The sequence below is a fragment of the Neoarius graeffei genome, chromosome 3, assembly GCF_027579695.1.
Source record: "Neoarius graeffei isolate fNeoGra1 chromosome 3, fNeoGra1.pri, whole genome shotgun sequence".
In the NCBI taxonomy this organism is placed as follows: Eukaryota; Metazoa; Chordata; class Actinopteri; order Siluriformes; family Ariidae; genus Neoarius; species Neoarius graeffei.
The window spans coordinates 79,618,298-79,642,010 of NC_083571.1; the positions used below are offsets into that span (position 1 = coordinate 79,618,298).

The 23,713-nt window shown below is 42.5% G+C and overlaps 1 protein-coding gene across 6 annotated transcripts in view; it reads right to left on the bottom strand.

Annotated features, from left to right (window-relative positions):
• slain2 (SLAIN motif family, member 2) overlaps window positions 1-23,713 on the bottom strand; it is a 45,226-nt gene that overhangs the window by 14,299 nt on the left and 7,214 nt on the right. For 2 of the 6 annotated variants that reach the window (XM_060917419.1, XM_060917417.1), the window contains exons 2-7: window positions 22,053-22,195; window positions 6,114-6,284; window positions 5,794-5,964; window positions 5,272-5,607; window positions 5,001-5,138; window positions 3,748-3,828 (exon numbers count right to left, since the gene is read on the bottom strand). In XM_060917419.1, coding sequence (XP_060773402.1) covers window positions 3,748-3,828; window positions 5,001-5,138; window positions 5,272-5,607; window positions 5,794-5,964; window positions 6,114-6,284; window positions 22,053-22,195 — 1,040 coding nt within the window. Of the gene's footprint in view, window positions 1-3,747; window positions 3,832-5,000; window positions 5,139-5,271; window positions 5,608-5,793; window positions 5,965-6,113; window positions 6,285-22,052; window positions 22,196-23,713 lie in introns of all 6 variants that reach the window. The other 4 variants (XM_060917418.1, XM_060917415.1, XM_060917421.1 and 1 more) reach the window with 2 other exon arrangements.

A 23,713-nucleotide genomic window follows, 5' to 3' on the forward strand; every position in this document is an offset into this window, starting at 1 on the left:
GCGGTCGCCATTCTGGTTGCGACGCGGGGAGCGAATCTGTAAACAAGCAGCTCATTGGTTGGCTAGGTGTGCCAATCACAATCACTTGACCGGAAAGGCATGCAGTGTTGCCAGATTGGGCAGGTTTAGGTGCTTTTTGGCTGGTTTTGAACATATTTTGGGGTGGAAAACGTTAGCAATATCTGGCAACACTGAAGGCATGTCTGCTTGGGCGGAAGCCTTCTGCGGCAGTTACATTTTGACACGCGAGCAATGTTTCACCATAAAAATTCCGTAATTTCCATCTCTTTTCCGCGATCACAGAAAATCATTGGCCCTATGAGAGTGAGACAGTGAGAGAGCCCCCCCCCCAAAAAAAATCTTAACGGATTTACACGATTTGGAAAAATGACACTTTCAGAACCGAAAAAAAAACAGAGCTTCCGGCTCAACAGTATTATTTTGAGAAATAAAACAATCTTTGGATATACATTTGTTCATTTTTGCATACATATTACTCATTCTCTGCAGTGGTCTGAATTATTTGTTATTAAATAGTTAATGCAAGTAAGTAAATGTTAAGTCAAATTTACTACTTTAAAAAAAACATTTAAAAAAAAATCGTGGGCGTATCGAGTCGTGGGTCAAAAAAATCGCGATACGAATCGAATCGTGAGTTGGGTGTATCGTTACAGCCCTTATATATATATATATATATATATATATATATATATATATATATATATATATATAAATTTTACACACATATTGCTAGAATGTGAAGTGATGTATGGAAGAGAAGATAAAATCTCTACAAAAAGGCTGGGGAAAATAAAGGCTGAAAAGCAGATGGTTTTCAATTTAAGCTCAAAGCTCTTGAGACTCATGACATCCTGTCAGATGGCACAAACATTTCAGTGGCTGAACACATTCTTCCACAAAAATGCCAGCATGAAATTAGAAAGCATCTCTGCAGCTATAAACTATACAAGTTAACAGGGTGTCCTTTACAACGAGCACTAAAGATCACGTTCCTCAAAACCAAGGGACAGACGTTCAAATCCGTGACTGTATATACGAGTGGACAACATGGCACTGTTTACTCCTAATGGCTTTTTTGGTTGAAATGAAAATCACCATTGTGATTGAGTGGGCGCACGAACAGTACATACAGCTGCTCAGACGGTGAGTCCGCGTCTCGCCTACCTATAGTGATTGTGGACACGCCCCTGCTTCATTCCAGTAGCCCTCGTGTTCAGAGCTATTAAGATTGAGACAGCGTTCAATGCACTAAGTGGTAAGAACAACATTATTAAATCAATATGCAAAATGCTAAACTGTCGTCAAATACTGAGTTTACCGTAACAGGAAATAATTTTAAAGCTTCGAGGTCATGACTAGCTGACCTATTTGCTAGTTAACGAACATTGGCTATCATATTAATCAAAGTAATGCAAGTACAGGTCTTTACACATGCAGCGCAATTTGTCATTATGATAAATTTTTTCAAAATGACTGTCCCATAAATGAATACTTTCATATCAAAAAGGTGAATGTGTGCACAAAGAAGGAAAAAAAAAAAAAAAAGGTGGTCTGTATTTTTTTTTTTTAACAGGTTCGTTTTTTTTTCTTCTAATATTTCATCTACGAAAGGAACGCATTCAACCAATCACGGTGCAGGTTGTGGAAACGTCATCACACTGCTACAGGCTTAGCGGAGTCTCTCATTCACAGTTTTTGGCTCAAAACAAAAACTATAAAAAGATACAACTTTAAAGACAATTGCTATCAGTTTCAGCAACTCCTGAACCAAGCAGTGAAATTCCCCGCATTCTCGCCCACTTCTCAGGATAGGGTGAAGCCAAAATTCTCTCCCCCATGCACACACCCATGGCCATATCTAGAAACTGTCTGAGCTTTTAGAGCTAGTGATAATGTTGCAATAGCTGTGCAGTCTGATTAGTCAAATGACTTTCTATGGATTTGCCTGCCAAGTAGGCATCGCCTTGTCCACGGCTAACGTTAACGCATAGCTAGTTAACTTGGACACTGTTAGTTAGCATGTAAAACGGAGTTACGCTAACATAAATAACATTAACTTATTTGAAGTCCTTTCAGAAATATATGTTTTAGCATAATCTTGCCAAATAAACAGAATGTAGAAATCTCTCTTTTCTAGTAATGTTAGCTACCCAATATGATCTTGAGTTTGAAAAAAAGAGTTTGCTAGCAGGTCAGGTGGAGCTTCACTGACTAGCTAGCTTAACGTTAAACCACCATGATGGCACAGCATGTGTTCATTTTGCGAATCCACATTTCTGTCTTTGGTAACGGCGTTAGGTTTTGTAAGCGTTGTGGCAATAATACAACGATGCATTGACAGAAAATGTACTTTTAATACTTAAGTATTTTTAAAAGCAAGTACTTCAGTACTTTAACTTAAGTAAAAATTTGACTGGACAACTTTCACTTGTATCGGAGTCACATTTGACCAGTGGGATCTGTACTTTGACTTAAGGTTACTTTGTCCACCTCTGTCCAGGCCTGACACCTGCAGCAAGTTACCAAATTGAAAATCTAAATTGAAAAATGATCCAAATTGAAAAGTGTGCTATTTCATGCTTCTCTGTCAGTGGAATTTGTTTATATTAAAAGGAAAGGAAAAAAACAGGCAGGGGGAGAGAGAGAAACAGGTTAAACTTTCTCAGCTCGCCGTGTTCACACGTCGTACAGTCGAGAGCAAATTGTTAAGAAATTTAATTGCAATCATTTCGTTCACTCACGTTGGTTTGCTGGTTATAAACTCAAAACCATGTGTTAGCTTGGACATCAAAACAAATAACAGGAAAGAACTCCCCGCGAAGGGTCCATTTACAGCAAACGGAGACATGGCTTTGCTACAGAACTGTCCTTAATCAATCATCAAAAACTCCTATAAAAATATTTATCAGAAAGGGAAAACACTAAATGAAATATCAAAAATAATTTGTCCAGATGGGCGGCACGGTGGTGTAGTGGTTAGTGCTGTCGCCTCACAGCAAGAAGGTCCTGGGTTTGAGCCCCGTGGCCGGCGAGGGCCTTTCTGTGTGGAGTTTGCATGTTCTCCCCGAGTCCGTGTGGGTTTCCTCCGGGTGCTCCGGTTTCCCCCACAGTCCAAAGACATGCAGGTTAGGTTAACTGGTGACTCTAAATTGAGCGTAGGTGTGAATGTGAGTGTGAATGGTTGTCTGTGTCTATGTGTCAGCCCTGTGATGACCTGGCGACTTGTCCAGGGTGTACCCCGCCTTTCGCCCGTAGTCAGCTGGGATAGGCTCCAGCTTGCCTGCGACCCTGTAGAACAGGATAAAGCAGCTACAGATAATGAGATGAGAATTTGTCCAGATGTAGCTTAAAATGTAAGTTTGGCTTGTTTTCCATTCACTAACATGGAAACGGGTGGGGCGTTAAAATAACAGTACTGCACCCAGCCACTAGAGGGCCTCAGAGAAAATCTGACTTCATGTTGCATCGTCCACTGGTATAAACAGCCGCTGTTCCAAATAAGCACAAATATGACAAATAAAGCAAAATAAATAATGTAGTTAAAATTTTCTAGATTAATCATCATAGCTTCAGATCAGGAATTAAAAAAAAAAAATCCCTGAACTCACTGAATGTTTCTATTTGCGAAAATTAATCTGAGCGATAATGCTAAACACCTTCCTGATAACCCAGTGGCCAGGAGTGGGCAGTGTGTAAATCCAGGCTTTGGCTAGCGGATGGTTTTACCTCGTAGAGACGTGGGGCTCTGCAGCCGCTCTTTGGGTTTCGGGGAGGCGCGCGCCGGCCCGGAGAGCCTTTGGTGCTGCGCTGCTGGGAGACAATCAGGAATCACTGTCTGATTCAGGCTGGCCTAAGGTCAGCGTTTTTAAAATAGCAACCACCAAGATACTGATCCAGGATCAGTAAATAACATGTTAAAGAGGACAGCCTAAGGAGGGACAGCCAGGCCAGCCAGTGGGGAGTTTTATCTGATGAAGCAAAGTGAGCGAGCCATGCTTCCACTAGTGACGGGAAAAAAAACGTTATCTAGCCAAGGAGTCACCGGCCACTAGAGGGTGCCACAGAAAAGGGAATCATTTCACCGAGAGAAGAAGCGCCGATCGATAACAGCCAAGCTACCATTAGAGAAAATAAGGGAGGCAAGGGTTGGAGAAAGGGACGGCATGCTAAAGAACATCAAGTGGAAGAAAGGGAGAGATGGAAATAAAGTGTGACGTTTCACCAATAACATGATAAACTTTTGGCATTTGACAAAAGTACCTACAGAATCCTGCAGGCATGCATATAAACCATTTTATTTCTGTTTACTGCGTTAAATAATCTCACATCACCTCAAACTTGTGGAGTCAATCTGCACCCTAACAGCTTTGCTTCATTTATTACCAAATGAAGCATTTTGAGGTTAAATTAATGCTAATTACATTTCTGAAATCTTTTACAGAAAATTAACACGATAAATACTGCCATGAATTAAGCGAGATGAAACAGAGGAGAAATGCAGCAAAACAGAAGGTAAGAAATGATAGAAACATTCAAGTATGCAGAGAAGTGGTCTAAAAGCCGAAGTCGAAAAATAACACTGTAATTCACTGGGTGAGGATATTTTAAGTCAGTTTTTCCCCACTCTGGAAACTGCTGATTATGATTTAGCTTTCAGTTAGAATCTGTGGAAAAGATGATCTGGTTCCTGTTTCATTTTAATCACCGAGTCTCTCTTTAGTATAAAGATCAAAATCATCATCAGGAATCTACGGGATAAATATCACTCGTGTGTATGTACTGAAAAGCAAACAAATGAATTTATTTAGCAAATATCTGACTGACGTGGACACACACGTACTCACTTTTTATGCCTGTATTCACTAGCAGGCTGAAGTGCGCGCGTGTGTGTGCAGTAAATAGGAAAGTGTGTATAAATAGCCATGAATTTGGTGTGTACACTATCTGATGGGCCCTAGTGTGCATGCACGCGTACTCACTGGCTGACTGGCTCTGGTGTCGGGGGGATCCGTTTGGCACTTGCAGGTTGGACTCACAGCTGCGGCTGTTTTTGACAGGTTCAGCAGCCGGGCCGGAGCTAGAACGTGTTAGGTTTGGAAGACTGCGCCGTAATTTCTCTACACACATACAAGATCAAGAAGTATTATTCACATTCCCAGGATTCATTGCTTTTACTGCTACTAAACATTTTCCCTTCCTATCAGTGTTGCTTGTACATCATGCTCAAAAAACATCTTGAACCCCACCTACCTTCATTCTTGATGGCGTTTGTGTGGGATTCATGGGCGTGGCCTTGCAGTGAGAGTCGGGGCTGCTGCAGGCGGCTCATGATTGGCTGTGGTGATGCACGGGCAGGTGAACGTGAGCGGGGAGAGTGGCGAGGTGAGACACGGGGTGAGACGCGAGGGGAGGGGCTAAAGCGTGTGATGGGTGGGTGATGGTAGGCCATGGGCACCGCTGCCTCCTCGTCATCCTCCAGGCTCTGTGCGTCCAGCTCCTGATCGCTGAGTGTGCCACGCCTCAGGGACTGGCACGAGGAGCCCGAGCTGCGACGTGACGCTGTGGCAGCGTAGTCCTGACGTAGACCTGTTGACACACACAGCATGAGGAGGAGTTTTCTACAACAAGAATGCTTTACCCAGAAGTGGTATTAAATAAGTCGCATGGTCAAGGCTTAGGGTTGCAGAAAAATCAATGTCCAGTTGGGGTCATTTAGCCAAAAATGTTCAGAAACCCCTGCTCTGGAAGCAGATAACAGACAGAGCGACTCACTCTCCTCCTGCATGCGAGCGAGAATCTGCACATCGGTGACATCATTGAGCTTGTAGGTGGTGGAAGATCCCACGGAGTCCTCGTCCATCTCAGAAGTGCTCAGCTCACTGTCCACTGAGGACTGAGGACTCACTGCTGGGGGGTTTCTGTCCACCGAGCCACGCTGATAACCTGCAAACACAGACGACAAATAAAAACAAAGTCAGCCTCTATGTCATTGCTCATGGACAATACTTGTGTATTGTGTACCAAACAGTGAATGCAGTAGGAAGTGTTGAAGGAGGGCTTGTAGTGGTGAGATGTACGGAGATTAATGGCACCTGTGCTACTAGGCAGTACTAGTTGCTTGACGATAGGCACTCTGGCGGGAGTGGAGGAAGGGGAGTTGAAGCCACTGCTGTACGGGCTGTTGGCTGCGTTTGGACTGCACGAGCTTCCGTAGGCCACCTGAGGACTGTAGGTACTGCCGTACAGACTCCGCCTCTTATTTGCTGTGGAGAAAGAAATACAGAAGATTATATCCTGCGAGGGGAACAATTTATAGTGCTAGATAAAAGATAGTGACCACCTCTCCCTGCTGAATGTGTGAGCATGACGATGCACTCCAAGTCTATTTAAGCATATGACAGAGGCAAGACCGATACAGAAAGCCTTTATTGGAGTGCCCAGTGCTGTAACAACAGACTATTCATACTATATGGGCACAATGTACCTCGCCCACACACACACACACACACAATGTAGCCATTTACTATGCAACATCACAAAGCTTTAGTCATTTACGCTGCAGTAATGAAGCTGAACTCTTACTGAAAGTCCACTGCTGCCCTGGAGACTCTAAACTCCCAAACACTTAGAGACACACACTCATATCCCAGGAGCACTGATGGAACAATCCCAGTGGATACTCTCACATGACCATCCACACACACACAGCTGGATAATCAAGTGGCCATTAGAGTCCATTTCCTTCTCTCTACATCCTCCACACTCCTCCCACTTCCTGTTTTGCTGCTTGACATCTCTAGTAGTCTCCTTCTCCAGCTGCATTATTTAGGCTCTATAGGTCAGCTTAGAGGGGGAAGAAGAACAACAAAAAAACCCCACCAACACACAATCCTGTGCATGCACAGCCCATATACAAGTTATTCACAGGAGGTCAGCACTTTTTTTTTTTTTGTAAATGCTTTCGGGCAGAAACATATCAGGACAGACACCATGACGGTATGATGGGCCTGAATCGGAGGTTAAATTTGTGTCACGATTATATTCTAATAAATGCACTTGTTGAGTCTGGATCTGCAGTGAGACAATGCAGCACCTACTGCATGCAATAAAATTCAGAGTATTTCAATGGGATCGTTGATTGAAGCTGAGTGTATACTACACCTTTTTGTACAGTAGATTAGATTAAACTTTATTGATCCCTTTGGGCAGGTTCCCTCAGGGAAATTAAGATTCCAGCAGCATCATTACAGATAAACAGAAAAAAGAAATAGAGAAAAACTTCTAGATAAATTAAAAGTATTTACATATACAAATATAAAAAGAATAAGATATGGGGAAGAAAGGAAGGGGGGGAGAGAGGAGGAGGGGAAAAAAAAGAAAAAAAAAAAAGGAGATATTGCACATTGTCCGGTATTGCTTATTGTTAGGCTAGGCTACTGCTCCTTCCCGTCCTCTGTCCTCCTGTCACCCCTCCTCCCCCCCAGAGAGGAGTTGTACAGTCTGACGGCGTGAGGGACAAAGGAGTTTTTGAGTCTGTTCGTCCTGCACTTGGGAAGGAGCATTCTGTCACTGAACAGGCTCCTCTGGTTGCTGATGATGGTGTGCAGAGGGTGACTGGCATCATCCATGATGTTCAGTAGTTTGTCCATAGACCTCTTCTCTGCCACCGTCACCAGAGAGTCCAGCTTCATGCCGACCACAGAGCCGGCCCGCCTGATCAGTTTGTCCAGCCTGGATGTGCTGCCCCCCCAGCACACCACGGTGTAAAACAGGACACTGGTGACCACAGACTGATAGAACATCCACAGGAGTTTCCTGCAGACGTTAAAGGACCGCAGCCTCCTAAGGAAGTATAGCCTGCTCTGTACCTTCCTGTATAAGTGATTGGTGTTGCAAGTCCAGTCCAGCTTGCAATACAGGCATTTAGCACATGCTCTTTCCAGAGCGACGTACAACGAGCACACAGACATACCCAGTGCCTGGGGAAGCGTTGGGGATTAGGTGCCTTGCTCAAGGGCACTTCAGTCATGGATTTTCCTGCCTTTCCAGGGAACTGAACCAGCAACCCTTTGGGCCAAAGGCTGCTGCTCTAACCTTTACACCATGCCTGTCCCTCTTGTAGCCATGGACCCCCTTTAACTATAAAATAAAATTCCACAGACCCCTCTCACAGTATGCATTTGTTTCATGAACATTTAGAGCTTTGTATTCCTGAAATTTAAAGTGATCGATTTTTGGATGCGATTTGGATACAGTGCTTGGACCCCTAAGTATAACAACTCTGATTAACAGTTGTGATTTCATCCCCTGTTAATAAACAAACAAAAAGACAGACCAACCGACCCCCAGGCACTTCAGAGACTGCATTACACAGTTTGTGCTCCGATCTCACCATCACAGACAGAGGGAATCTAATTTTTGACAATTTATCACAATATTGATACTATCACTGCATTTTCCTTGGAAGTGCCAAGTCAGAACTCATGATTTTAAACCATGGGTTCGAGCTACGGGGGTAGAGGAGAAGGGGGGGGGGGGGGGGGGGGGGGGGGGGGGGGGAAGAGCCAGCCATAGATGCCTTGGTGTTCATCTTTTCTTAGCAAAAGCTAGCCAGTGATGAGCGACATACATTTTCCTCCCAAAAGAAACAAACAAACAAACAAGATGTGTATAATTAGCGTTACACGTTTAACAACTAAACGTCTCTACACTGACTGATCTAAAGTAAATACTAGTATATGCAGTATGAGGGTAAGCAGTGCTGCTTTGTTTAATGCTCTGAGCAGCCATGTTAATTTTGCATCACTTGGTGAACTTGGGGTTGAGGAGATCATCCCGAGTTTCGGGGGCATTTTCTTTGATTTCTCCAAATCAGAGGTCAGAAATTACAACCTCGAGTCAAATGCTGGAATATATAATTTTTTTCCCCCCTCCATATTGCGTAGCCCTAGTGCAGCATTTCTCAACCACTGGGCCGCGGCCCACTCCTCCCCAAGTTGAAGTACTTTTTTTTTTTACTCGTAGTACAGTTGAGAACAATTGCTGGGTTGCATCCGCCATCACATCCACCTCATTAAGCTATGGTCACACTACAGCTTGCAATGCTTTGTGATGGGTTATCGATGAAAATGAGGCGTTTTCATGGCGATATACACAAGATAAAAGTTGTGGTCACACAGTAGGTGAACACTTGACTGTCATGCCTTTGCGCACTTGTGTGGTGCATCTTGAGTGGCCGCGCATGCTCACGGACCGCGTTGTGCGTGCACTTGGAACCCAGTCAGTAGGAAACACCGGACATTGATTTGAGCGCATTTCAGCACGCACAGATACGGACGCTGTTTTCACAGAGGCTTTGCGAAGCATCATCACGGTCACATTTGTTTCTAGCCATGTTTATAACGCTGTTTAAATATTCTGCTTTGCTTTTTGTAAATATCATGCCTACTAATAAACACTCTTCCTGCACTTGGATCCGTCAACCACCGCCTATCCTGTAGTGTCCTGATCCCCAGATCTTTAACCCAGCCACACACAAAAAGTTGTACTTCTCCATGCTCTTCCATATCTGTTTGTCCAGAACGATGTTTGCAGCACCAGGTAGTCTGAGATGTCGGGGAACTCAACAGATGGATCATTTTCCAACTCGTAGGAAAAATCCTTCTTTGTTAACATGTAAGGATCTAATCTCACTGAGTGGTTTCTATATTGACTTCTTCTGAGTGAACTTCTTGGTTTTAATAACTTGCTTATTTGCTGAACACAAACAGGGCAATAAAGTTCTTGTGTTAATGGACCAGACTCCACTTTTGGATCATTAATCCCTATTGACTGAGAACGCCCTGCATGCATGGCTTGGCTTCTGACGCATCCATACAGTTTTAAATACAATACCTACAATTAAAAACAGTTTGTTTTTATTGTGTTTATTTAATCCCTGAACTCCCATCTGTAAAAGGGAGTGATGTTGCATCCCATTAATACACTTTACAATACATTATTAGATTCTAATAGAATAGATGAGCCAAAATAATTGGGAATCTTTGTTAATGGGCCACGACTCATTACAAGTATGAATAGGTGGGCTTTAGAGTAGAAAAGTTGCCCTAGTGTTCAACACCACACTGAAAAAAGGTCACAAAATTTACACTACCATTCAAAAGTTTGGGGTCACTTTGAAATTTCCTTATTTTTGAAAGAAAAGCACTGTTCTTTTCAATGAAGATCACTTTAAACTAATCAGAAATACACTCTATACATTGCTAATGTGGTAAATGACTATTCTAGCTGCAAATGTGTGGTTTTTGGTGCAATATCTCCATAGGTGTATAGAGGCCCATTTCCAGCAACTCTCACTCCAGTGTTCTAATGGTACAATGTGTTTGCTCATTGCCTCAGAAGGCTAATGGATGATTAGAAAACCCTTGTACAATCATGTTAGCACAGCTGAAAACAGTTGAGCTCTTTAGAGAAGCTATAAAACTGACCTTCCTTTGAGCAGATTGAGTTTCTGGAGCATCACATTTGTGGGGTCGATTAAATGCTCAAAATGGCCAGAAAAATGGCTTGACTATATTTTCTATTCATTTTACAACTTATGGTGGGAAATAAAAGTGTGACTTTTCATGGAAAACACAAAATTGTCTGGGTGACCCCAAACTTTTGAACGGTAGTGTACTTAATTCAGATGTATATGTCAGCTCCATTTAAATGAACCGTGTTACATTAACACAATTTGTTTTCCTAAAGCCATCAAGCAATCACAGGAGATCAGGATTTATTCCGGGATACTTGTATTCTGAGGCAACGACTTTCCAATATTTTATAATGCAATTGGATTAATTTGTTATTACATAAACTGATCACTCACACACTACATAATTCAGTCTAGTAATTAGGGAAAGTTGTTTGAATTAAATTTAACAGCAAATGATTTCATGTTTTGAACTTAACATTTGTACTTCCACCATTTGCTTCTCTTTTCTTTAGCTTTCAGCAGTCTGTAAAAAGAGAGCTCCGATTTCTTGTTAAATCCATTCGTCATGGCATTAGAGCTGCTTTACGTCTGCTTAGGGTGAAGTCACATGCATTCCGGCTACTGTATGTCATTGTGCCCTCTGCTGTCTAAACAATGCAATTACAGCAAGGAAAAATTAAGATTACAGAGCTTGATAATAATCGTGATTCATTTTTATTTAATTGATTCACGTCACCATAAATTTGTATCGTGATTCATCATCGCGCAATATATTGTTATATGCCTACTGGCCACATTCACTTTATTCAGTGTCAGTTTCAAGGATCATCACAACTCAAAAGTACACACCGTACCCCTAAAGGAACAGCACATTTCAGCCCAAACTTTAAAGCTGTAAACCTTACCTCTGGCCTAAAGTTGACTGATCGGACTGTGTAAGGTCAGGTGTTTGAATTTTATTGATTACAGTTCTTAATTTTCAATTTCGATTACAAAATGGTTAAAAGAAGAAAGGGGGGGGGGTCAAACAAATGCATATCTGACAGTCATGCAAACTGGTTATGGCAGATTTAATCAAAAACAAAGAAAACGAACTGACAAAAGGAGTCTTAATCTATAATCTGGGTGAGTCATATCGCTATAGCTCAAGTTTACAGCCTTTCTTGGAAAAGAAAAAGATGGTTACTTGTATAAAAGGGGAAAAAAAACCCCATACAGTATCATGTCTCCCTTTTTTTTTTTTAACCAACACTTTTCCACGTATAAACGTACAGATTCAAATACTTTCCTACAAACCTAAGACTGTTGTTTCCATCTGTAAGGGGTTACAATGATGGCCTTTCCAGACCAGTAGAGTTAATGGAGAAGCCTCTTTTCACAGACTTTACACACAATCTGTCAGTATCTATCTGTATGCGAGAGACCAAATCACACCATAAATTTTAAAGAAGTGATGGGTAATATTTTGACTTGAATTACCAGCACAAATGAACTGGAACTGGTTTCCTGGCATGCACAAAACCCAGGCTAATACGTCTGCAGAGTCTATTAGTGGATAAGCAGCTTGGCCTTTCTGTTGGTCCATCTCAATATTAAAACAACCAAAGTAACTTGGATGTGCAAAGCATCGATCTATTACCAACCTATTATTCTCCTTTCAAGGCAAACCTGAAAATTAGCTGAAGAAGCAAAAAGAATGATTAGAATAAACATTTGCAGCTTGTGCTGAGAAAGCAGAGTAAAGTTATTAAGAGAAAAGCTAACGGCCACTGTGAAGAACAGGAACACCCCAAAGCAGAGGCACAGAAACAAACGCACAAATAAGGCTAAGGGCAGGTCACAAGGGAAGAGAGAGAGAGAGAGAGAGAGAGAGAGAGGCTGGAAACAAACAATACACCAAAAGTGAAGAGGTGTGTGTGTGCGTGCGAGAGAGAAAGTGTGCGTGTAGGAGAGTGAAAGTGTGTTTTGGGGCACATCACGGTCTAGAGCAGGGATCTGCAAAATAAATTCAACCCCGTCTGTATGATTTATTGTAATCCTTTTATAAACTATTCACTTATTAGGCTCATTATTAAAACATGTGCAGCGTTGTGTAGCTTTGTTCTTGAACATTCCATGGACAAAAAGACATTAGGTCCATGTTGACCCTTTTTTGTAGGTCTTCTTGTTTTTCCAGTTATTGGAGGTTTAGATTAACCTACAAATAGAACCAATACCAGCTGATACAAGCAAAATAAGATAATTTTTACATCAGAGAGAGAGAGAATAATACCCAGAATATCAGATCCTGTAACAAATGGCAAAGATTGGAATTAAACTTGGAAAATACACTTCTTTTTGAAACACGAAATGGCAGGAAGAGTGGCATTGTGCTATCTCCACACCAAAACCCGTTCAATTCGAATTGAACCACTGGCCTAGAGCGTCTCACGTTACGTAGCCCTCAAATCTCAGCAAATACAATACAAATGGACCAGCCACAGCCTGAAGGTTAAAGAAGCAGCCTTGGGCCCAAAGGGTCACCGGACCAATTCCTGGGACCAGCATGAAAAATGTGAGGAGAGTTGAGTGAATGAGCAGCACTTTCCCTGCTGTATCGTGACTGAAGTGCCCTTGAGCAAGCCACCGAACCCTCAACTGCTCCCCGGGCGCTGTAGCATTACTGCTCACTGCTCTGGGTACATGTGCGCGCACGCATGCATGCGTTCACTGCTTCAGATAGGTTAAATGCAGAGGAGGAATTTCACTGTGCTTGAATGTATGTGAGATAAATAAAGGCTTCTTCTTCTTCAAGTGCACTTCAGAGGGAGTGAGTTTCTGCCACTCATTCTTATGCGAAAGAAACAAGCACTTGATCAGAAACACCTTTCATTTATTTGTAGACACTTGGGTGCTCCACCCAGCTTTCCTTGGAAATTACTGTGGTACACAACAGCATTACACAAGATCGTCATATCTTATTCAGGTTTTTTTTTTTTTAAATCCGTTCGACTATAGCATTTAAGAGAATTCCAGCCACCATCAGTCTGATCATGGACGGCGTGGCTTAATGCCTTTCTGCTCTACAGAAATGAAGCCAAAATTCCTTTCTTCATCATCATGTTTGGAGCCAGAGTCTGTGCAGTAGAAACAAGACTCAAAGTCAGATGCACCTCCTCGCTGGCATTATCATAGCAACAGTAAACGGGGTAAAAAGGATTAAAAAAAAAAGTCTCAGACTAGTTGGTGGTGAAGCTATTCATCAGCACAACAGCTGTGTGTAAACATACAGATGTTTAGTAACAACATTCTTAAATACAGACTAATTAAATAATGCTCGTGAATATGTAGTGATTGGGGGGTGGGAAACAAAATTAATCATGAATTATACATATGATATAAAATAAAGTTCAGAATCAACATTCATGCAGCCACGTTCTAGTCCATGCTTTTTCTCTCCATCTCAGATGTGTTTTTCAACTACAGAGCCATGCCCTCTTTTACATTACATACAGGAGTGTAAAGACAAGAGACCGGTTACCATGGACCAAGTGTAACAAACAAAACAAAACAAAACAAAAAACACACACACACTCTCTCTCCAGACATCTCACCAGGAAAGAGAAAAGTCATCTGTGACTCTGCAGCATTCAAAGAGATTTACAGCACAATCATCTAGTTGAGTAAATTTGCGTCTCAGCATTTGCTGTCAAAAACAATACCCTTGTGTTACCGTATGAACTACTCAAGACCTGCAACGTCAGAGCTTAGAGAAAGAAAGGAGAAAAACAAACACAGCCCGGCCCATCATCACATTATAACATGATGTTGGTCCGGTTTCCCCCCTTGAAGCTTTGACATTGCAGGCCTTGTGTGAAATGTTTCAACGAGATGGTGTAGCTTGTATCCATGAAGCCTTCTGCGCCCCTCTAATGAGAAACACTGCTACCATCCTTTGTTCTGTACAGCCCCATACGTTTTAAAATCATTCTTAGTGTACGCATACTTCTTAAAATATCCTTCACCGTGCTCAGTAACAGCAGAATCTCACCATGTCTCAATCCAGTGTTTCCCACAGACCAGGTAGCAATTTGTGGTGCCCCACTGTGCCGATGAGGGAATCGTGCGCGGTGGTGTCGGTCATTGGGGTGTATGCAAAGTGTTTACAGCGGGCGGTGTTCAAACACACAGTATTTTTCTTCAGAGTCACCTCCTGGGACTATTTTAAAGCTACAAGAAGCATTTGAGATTATTCAGTTCAATCTAAATTCTTTTAAGTTCTTTAAGAGAAGACAGCTAAAACAATTTTTACCAGAACCCTGCCTGGTTTCATTCCTCGACCCAACTTTACATTACAGGGCAGGCCGTTAGTTTGCTGGGCTTGATGTTGGTGGAAAACCTGTCTTTTAAATTTATGAAAATTACTCACCAAAATTGAAGTTTAGTTTTTACCTTAGTTTTTTGCCTTTTTGGTGGCAATCTTTCAATCATTCTTTAGTTGACATTCAAGGAATAAATTGCAAAAAACAAGCTGGAGGTTTTTATTTTAAATATTGAACTTAACACTTACCTCAGCCAATACTAAAATGAAATAAATAGTATAATGTAACAACAAAATAATAATAAAATATCATAATTAGATGTAAGAAACCACTTAAGGTAACACCAAGGCAACTAACAATAATGAAAAAGCATTACCCTAATTGGTGCAAAGCCTGCATGCCCTATCAGAACATTTAATTCAGCTGCCAGTGTGTGTGTGTGTGTGTGTGTGTGTGTGTGTGTGTGTATCAGTGATGGTTTATCTACTTCGCCAATAAAGCTAATAAAGATGTTTCTTAAAATATTCCGATTAGAGCTGCACCGATTGCAATTTTTTGGGCCGATTTCCGATTTTCCATGGAATGTGACCTGCCGATACCGATTTCGGCCGATTCCGATTTCATTTTTTCAAACCACTTCACAGCACACACAAAGACTATTTTCTTTTTATCTTTTCTTTAACAGAACATTCTGCCAGATTTTCAGTAATAAATTTTCAACACCTCAAAGGTTGAAAACAAACAAAAAGACATTATTTGTAAAATCTTTCTTCATGTTTGGTATTAACATATTAATTCCTGAAATAGGAAATTCACACAAACATTTTTTTCTTTTCCCATCCAATATCTGGCACAAAAACAACTTCCCCCTCATATATACTATTCAAAAAAAGTAGGGGATATTTTATTTTGAGATCCAAATTTTCACATATACAAAGGGATACGAAAGCATGTTGTATAGTTCCTTACTGAGGAAGCATTTCCAAAGAAATTCATCACCCAAACACATCAATGACACTCTCATGATCAGCACGGGATGCTACTGATGATCAAGGGGGTCGTGCCACAAATTTGCATGACTCTGAATTGGAAGGTTAGAGCCACTCCAAAGGAAGATTTTGAAGAGAAAGCATCAGATTATCAGTGGTTGAAGTCGTTAATTAAACAGAGACCATGCGCCGTCTAACACAGGATGAGAGGTTACGTGCCCTTGGCATGCTACAGGTTGGCACAAGACAGGTCGCTGTGGCAAGAGCATTGAATGTTTCCCAGTCTGTCATCAACAGATTATGGTCCAGACATCGTGCTACAGGGTCTGTTCAGGATAGACCACGATCCGGTCGACCAAGGGCAACAACTCGGGCTCAGGACAGATTCATCCGCACTATTGCCTTGAGAAATCGTATGGTAACAGCAAATCAGATAAGGTCTCAACTTCAAAGGGATACTGGCTTGGTAGTGAGTGACCAGACCATCAGGAATCGACTGCACAGATTTCACTTACACGCCCGACGTCCTCGTGTCATTCCCTGTTTGAGGGATCGTCACATTAGGGCCAGACTCCAATGGTGTCGTCATCATCAACGCTGGGATAATCGCCGATGGAACCACGTAATGTTCTCAGATGAGTCGAGGTTCACTGTGGACTTCCTGGACAGACGCAGGAGGGTTTGGCGCCGACGTAACGAACGTTTCCATGACGTTAACGTCATTAGACGTGATCCGTATGGGGGTGGCTCTGTAATGGTGTGGGGAGGCATCACTGCTGCCGGCAGAACAGACTTGCATGTTGTTGCTGGACGTGTCACAGGGCAGTACTACCGGGACAACATCTTGGCACCCCATGTTGTGCCGTTTGCACGTCGTTATGGCCACCGTTTCATTTTCCAAGATGACAATGCCAGATGTCATAGGGCCAGGATCGTTACAGATTACCTCCAGCAGCAGAATATCACCAGATTACCATGGCCAGCACTCAGTCCGGACCTTTCCCCCATCGAGCATGTCTGGGACATGCTTGGACAGCGGCTATGCCAACGTCAACAACCTCCTGCCAATGTCCAAGAACTTGCTGCAGCATTGCAACAGGAATGGAATAACATTCCCCAAAATGACCTGGGACGTCTCGTTAGGAGTATGCCACGCCGAGGGGGTTTTACCTGCTACTGACTCGGTTTCAAAATGGTGGTAAATTTGCTGTGTGACCCTGTGTTTGTGTTGACCCTTATTCTGGAGAATCTGTCCTTTACTGACTGTACACAGGGTTTCGAATAAATTGACAAATGTTTCCTTAATGTTTTTCTGTCATTTGTTTCCTTCCTGACCTCATGATCTGCATTTCATTCTACTTGTAAATCCAATATCCCCTACTTTTTTTGAATAGTATATTATTTGCCTACTGCTATGGAACACACTTTCATAAGCCTATTTAGATCTGAAAACTTATGCCTTATGGAACATCCCATTTCTTCATTCAGTATCAAAATACAAAAATAATTTCCAGTCATACTTATACCATAGCCATTCTATCATCTTTGTCAAATGTGTATTTGTAGAGTAATTTCCAATGGAATCAAGTGTAACCAAGGTCGTAAAACAAAGACAATTTTTTCTCTCTCTCTTTGTACAAATCTAATAGGCTAACGTATTAATTCCATAATGGGAAATTCACACAGCCACAAACATTTTCTTCTTTCATATCCAATATGTGGCACAAAAAAAAAAAAAATCACTATATTTGGATATCCAAATATAGTGAATTTTTTGTTGTTGTTAACGGCGCACGCGCCGGAGCTCGTTAGGCGTGCAGGACTGACACTGTTCTGCGCAAGCACAACACAATCGCACTAGAAAGCATGTTCAAGCTGCCAGTGTAGCTGCGGTCTTTTTAGTTGCGAATTGCGAGTATTTCCACTTTCACCTCTCTGTGATACACAAGTTTTGATCAGCAGAAAATCGGCATATTTTAATTTTCACCGGCCGGTCGCCGGTCATGGCCGATCACGTGAAAATCGGCCGATTCCGATCGGCAGCCGGTCAATCGGTGCATCTCTGATTCAGATTTTATGCTTCAGATAGCATCAACTAGGCATCCCCGCGAGTATAACGACATTTTATTTAGGCTAGTGGGATATCCTTATTTATTGTGAATGTCAAACCATTATTAATAACTTAAGCGGGATAAACGGGATAATGCAATAAGGCCGGTTCCTCGCGTCAAGCTGCTACTGTATGCATCAAAATTGGTTTATAGCCTGACTCAGGGATGTCCGTTTCCTGTAAGCCAAGAAGGCTATGATAAAGCTCATCACGAGCACGATGTAGGCTACCTTTTAAAATAAGGGGTCGGAAGGCGAATCGGGAAGGTTGTGTTATTTTTAATTAGCCTAACAGGCAACGGCAGGCCTGTGTACACGCCACTCCGTCTGTCTCTCTGTCTGTGCACGCGCGTGAACGAGAAGAAAGAGCACTATGAATGAATGGAACGATAGGCAACGGAATTCCCCCCCCAAAATCGCGAGTTGGTTAGCGCTGTCGCCTCACAGCAAGAAGGTCCTGGGTTCGAGCCCCGGGGCCGGCGAGGGCCTTTCTGTGTGGAGTTTGCATGTTCTCCCCGTGTCCGCGTGGGTTTCCTCCGGGTGCTCCGGTTTCCCCCACAGTTCAAAGACATGCAGGTTAGGTTAACTGGTGACTCTAAATTGAGCGTAGGTGTGAATGTGAGTGTGAATGGTTGTCTGTGTCTATGTGTCAGCCCTGTGATGACCTGGCGACTTGTCCGGGGTGTACCCCGCCTTTCGCCCGTAGTCAGCTGGGATAGGCTCCAGCTTGCCTGCGACCCTGTAGAAGGATAAAGCAGCTAGAGATAATGAGATGAATGAGATGAAAATCGCGAGTCTGATTGTGTGGCGATAGGAATCCATTGTGTGGCGCTGCGCCACACAATGGTCTATGTATGGGAAACCCTGCAATCCAAACATGAAGGAGAACCTGAAGTGAGCAAATGAGCCCTATTCCTTAGTTTATCTGTCCGACACACACCGATTCCTTGTTTAAACAGGAGTTTCACCTTACAGTCGAACAACCTTATGTGAAATCTTACGTGAAAAGGAAATAAGTCTTGCTGTCAAAGACAGTTTTGTTATAACAATAAGCTTTTCATGTTACGTGAGCCCGATCCATTTTTCTTTATCTGCAGTGGCAAAAATACACTTCCTTACATTACCGCTGAGTGATTTGATTAAAATATTGACACTCACTTTATCACTGCTGTTTTATGCAGTTATCTAAAAATCAGCCAATCCCTTGACAGCTGCACGATGCATAAAATCATGCAGATACAAATCAAGAGCTTCAGTTAACGTTCACTTCAAACATCAGAATGGGAAAAATTGTGATCTCAAAGTGTGACTTTCACTGTGGCATTGGGTGTTGGTGCCAGTTGGACTGGTTTGGAGTATTTCAGAAACTGCTGATCTCCTGGGATTTTCACACACAACAGTCTCTAGAGTTTACACAGAATGGTGTGCGCGTGCGTGGGGGGGGGGGGGGGGACAACACACGACCCACTGAGTGAGCGACAGTTCTGTGGGTGGAAACAAACGCCTTGTTGATAAGATAGGTCAGAGGAAAATGGCCAGATTGGTTTGAGCTGCCAGGAAGGATACAGTAACTCATATAAATCACTCTTCACAACCATGGTGAGCAGAAAAGCATCTCAGCATGCAACAGCAGAAGACCACATTGGGTTCCACTCCTGCAGCCAAGAACAGGAATCTTAGAATCAAGAACAAGTTCCTATTAAATATACACATTATGGTGAAGCTCTGAACCACCTGCCCCTAATAGCACAGAATCAACATAACTGGACAGCTGAAGCTTGGAAAAAGACCAGGTGCAGGTGACCGTTTCTAATCTTTTGTCCAATCAAGGAAAAACACTGAAGAGGTCAGTGAGCATATAATCAAATCACTCTTCATCAGCTGAACATACAGTTGTTGTTGGTTTTTTTTTTTAACTACAACTGAGCTACTGACCAACCAATGACTTCGTCCAAACATCCCCATCTGGTTGCCGATAGATGGACATGGGGACCAGTTCCCAAACTACAGTTCTTCAGATTGAACCTGTTCCCTACGGCTCTAACCTAAAGGTACCTCTGGTCCAGCGGGCCGTGTGGAACACTTCCGAAGACGTAACGTGCCAATCGTTTTATGAGCAAAAACCGAGCACCAGAAAGCTGTGAGTTCCAATCCCAGGAAGGACCACCAGGAGACACTATAGGACAAATGAACAAGGGTTTTAACTCTCAGCTACAGTGCTCAGCGTAAATGAGTGCACCCCCTTTGAAAAGTAACATTTTAAACAAATCTCAATGAACACAATTTCCAAAATGTTGACAAGACGAAGTTTAATATAACATCTGTTTAACTTATAACGTGAAAGTAAGGTTAATAATATAACTTAGATTACACATTTTTCAGTTTTACCCAAATTAGGGCGGTGCAAAAATGAGTACACCCCACAACAAAAACTACTTGTTGGGAGGAGAGACAAGTTGAGCATCACTCTCCATCCAGCATTTAGCGTGACTAAAAGCAGTCATTGTTGAAGAATGGAAAAAGATTGATGTTGCAAAATGTCGCCAACTTGTTCATTCCATGCCTAGCAGTGGCGCAGATACGTTTTTTGAACTGGGGGGGACAAAGCTTCCAGCAAACCAACCCCAACATGTGGCTGGGCTACGTTTGTGTGTGTGTAAAGTGTAAACCAGTGCATCCTGACTTTCTAACTATGCCTGTGTGTTGCGTGAGCGGCAGTCAGTCAACAACTCTTCGCAAAGTTTCCTTATGAAACAATATGCTCGCTGAAATTATGGCAGGGAACGCCAGATTAAACATTAAAACTGCCTTCTGAGCACTGTATCTACAGGCTACCACCGAAAGGAGGAGGCTACCAGAAAGGCATCTCTACTCCGTACGATTTTACTTTCACTACGACATTACTTTGAACAGACTATCAAAAAATTGCAAGGTGATATGATAAAGTAAGGCACAGTTTACTTACAGTCGTTGTTTTTTGAAAAAACGATGCAATCATTTTCTGCCTTTTGGCACCCTTCATCATGCCGTGTTGGGGTCCTGAACTAGGAGGAGCTGTCCCCAATATGCCTGTCAAACTTGTTGTGGGTAACCATAGCAACCAAGCTCGAGCTCGCAACCCGTGCAGTCTGCGCAGTTGCAGCTATGTATGTACTGCTGTGCACCTCAATAAACCGAATGGTAATTAGTCTTTTGATTTTTCCGTGAGGTTTGCCTTATGCAAAGAAAGACAGCATAGACGTTTTTTCCTCCCTATAAGTGGGGGGGACCGAACGAGGTGAATTTAAATCTGGGTGGGACGAATCCCCCCCGTCCCCCCCTCTATCTGCGCCCGTGATGCCTAGAAGACTTGGTGCTGTCATTAAAAATCATGGAGGCCATACAAAGTACTAGATGTAGTAGTCTTTGTTGTGGGGTGTACTCATTTTCGCACCACCCTAATTTGAGTAAAACTGAAAAATGTGTAATCCAAGTTATATTATTAACCTTACTTTCACGTTATAAGTTAAACAGATGTTTTATTAAACTTTGTCTTGTCAACATTTTGGAAATTGTTTGTGTTCATTGAGATATTGTTTAAAATGTTACTTTTCAAAGGGGGTGCACTCATTTACGCTGAGCACTGTATATACTCAGGTCTGTGTTGGGACTCAGCTTGTAGGCCTCTCTGGATAAAAGCATCGGCCAAATGTGGCAAATAAAACGTGCGTTTTACAAATCTGTGAGCTCGCAGTGGAAGGCGCTGGTGGGGGACTGAATCACACTGTAGACAGGCGGTAGTGTTCCACAGGGGTCGCTCAAATCGGGAGTCATATGAGCATACCTGGGTAAAAATGGCACAGACGCCTCTCCCAGAACTCCCTGAGCTTTCCCTATAATTAGTGCGAGGACAAAAGCACACACACGGATGTGCAGGCTCTTACAGCAGAGGACAGGGTATAGTAAGCTGCCAGCCCACATGCTGAACACACGCTCAGTGAGAGGGAGATGGGAGGAGAACAGACAAAAATGAAGTGGAGTAGGAGAGGAAAGGAGGAAGAAGAACCTCTTTCACAGTGAAGTTAAAAAAAAAGGAACGAGGGAAAAAATTCAAGTTCAACTAAAGCAGAGAAAAGGAGAAAAGCACAAGAGACGACGTGTGTGCGCGTGTGGTACCTGTCATGGTGAGGTCGAGCCTGTGGAGAAGGGAGCGTTTGGCTGACTCCATGTCAGGGCTGGGGTTATCCAGGGCCTGTCTACACCACACGATAGGACTGAGTGCTTTCTGGAGAGGGCTGTTCAGCTTCGCCTCATACAACCTACCAAAACACGTGAAAAACAAACACACACACACATACATTACAACGTACAGACTAGGACTGGGTGGATGATGACCTCCTCCAATAAAGTTGGTGGAGGTAATGTTTCACTTCTGTTTGTCTGTTCCCAACATAACTCAAAAAGTAATGACCGGATTTGGATGAAATTTGGTGGACAGCTTTAGCATTATCCAAGGTTCAAGTGATTTGATTTTGAGGTTGATGTGTGACTTGGCAGAGGTATGCGCACTAACAAGTGTCCTAGTTGGATTTTATCTTCAAGTACGACTTTGACTTCCAATGATTATGAAAACAAGATAAATTGAGATAAAACGACGTTTGTGCTGCATTCTGCTTCGTAATGATACTCTGGTTTTGTCGTGTTAGAAATCCTTTACCGTGGTGCACTTTTACCCTCCCGGAAAACCCAAACTTGGATGTTTTAGTTCAGCTGGAGCCAAGTGCAGGATAACGAGAAGAGCTCCTCACCGGAGCGGTACTTTTACTACACTAACTCCAAACTAATCCAAAATAACCCTGAGATGCACCCACTGCTGACTTTTACTCCATATAGAACAGACAGAGCAGTAAATCCTCAGGTGAGTCATTTACACCTGTGTGCATGCTAGTAAGCTATGCTAAACTGGGCTAGCATGCTAAGGTTGCAGAGAATATAGAAAATTGATCAATCAATGACCTAGCGATGGCAATTTTGAAGTTGCTAATTTCAAGCTCTCCGACACTTGTCAATAAAGACTATGAGATGATCTTGACAAGTGATTCTTCTTTAAAAATTAGAAAGTGCTAATTTGTTTTACGTCCATGTACAAATGAGTTTAGGAGGCAGTCAGTGGAACATCTCATTAGCAGACGTGCAGCAAAACAAAAGTCTGCTCCAAGCAGAACTGCTTAGCTTCATGAATTAAGGACAAGAAGCTTCTTAAGCATTTCTGGCATCAGTAAAGCAGCTGATTAAAGCAGCCGTCTGTCTGTTAATCCCTTGTGATGGTAATTCAGGATTACCACATGACTCAGTAACAGACTGGCACTCGCACTGCATTCGATTTACCTCGGAAGTGGGAAGTCAGAATGCAAAATGACATCATTTTCTCAAAGAGCTGCAACGTGTGTGTGTGTATGTGGGGTGGGGGAGATGACAGGGACACCTACATTACATTCATCTTATTTTGGCACCAAGCTAATGGTGATGAGTGACGTATCTTTCCCTTCTCAAAACCATGCAGTCAGTGTTCTAGATTTAACAAGTGAACATGTCTGAGTTTTGATGGCTCTAAAGCCAAGTTTATTTTATACAGTATAACTCATTTAAAGGTAAAATGCGCGAGTTTATTTATTGCTGATGTGAGCAGCCATGTTGATCTGACGTCACTCGCTGAACTCCGGGTTGAGGAGACTGTTCCAAGTTTACGAGATGGAATTCTAATTCGAAGGAGTGTTTTCTGTGGTTTTTCCTAGTTGGAGGTTTAGTTGAATGCAGAATCGATTTAATCCTCTTCC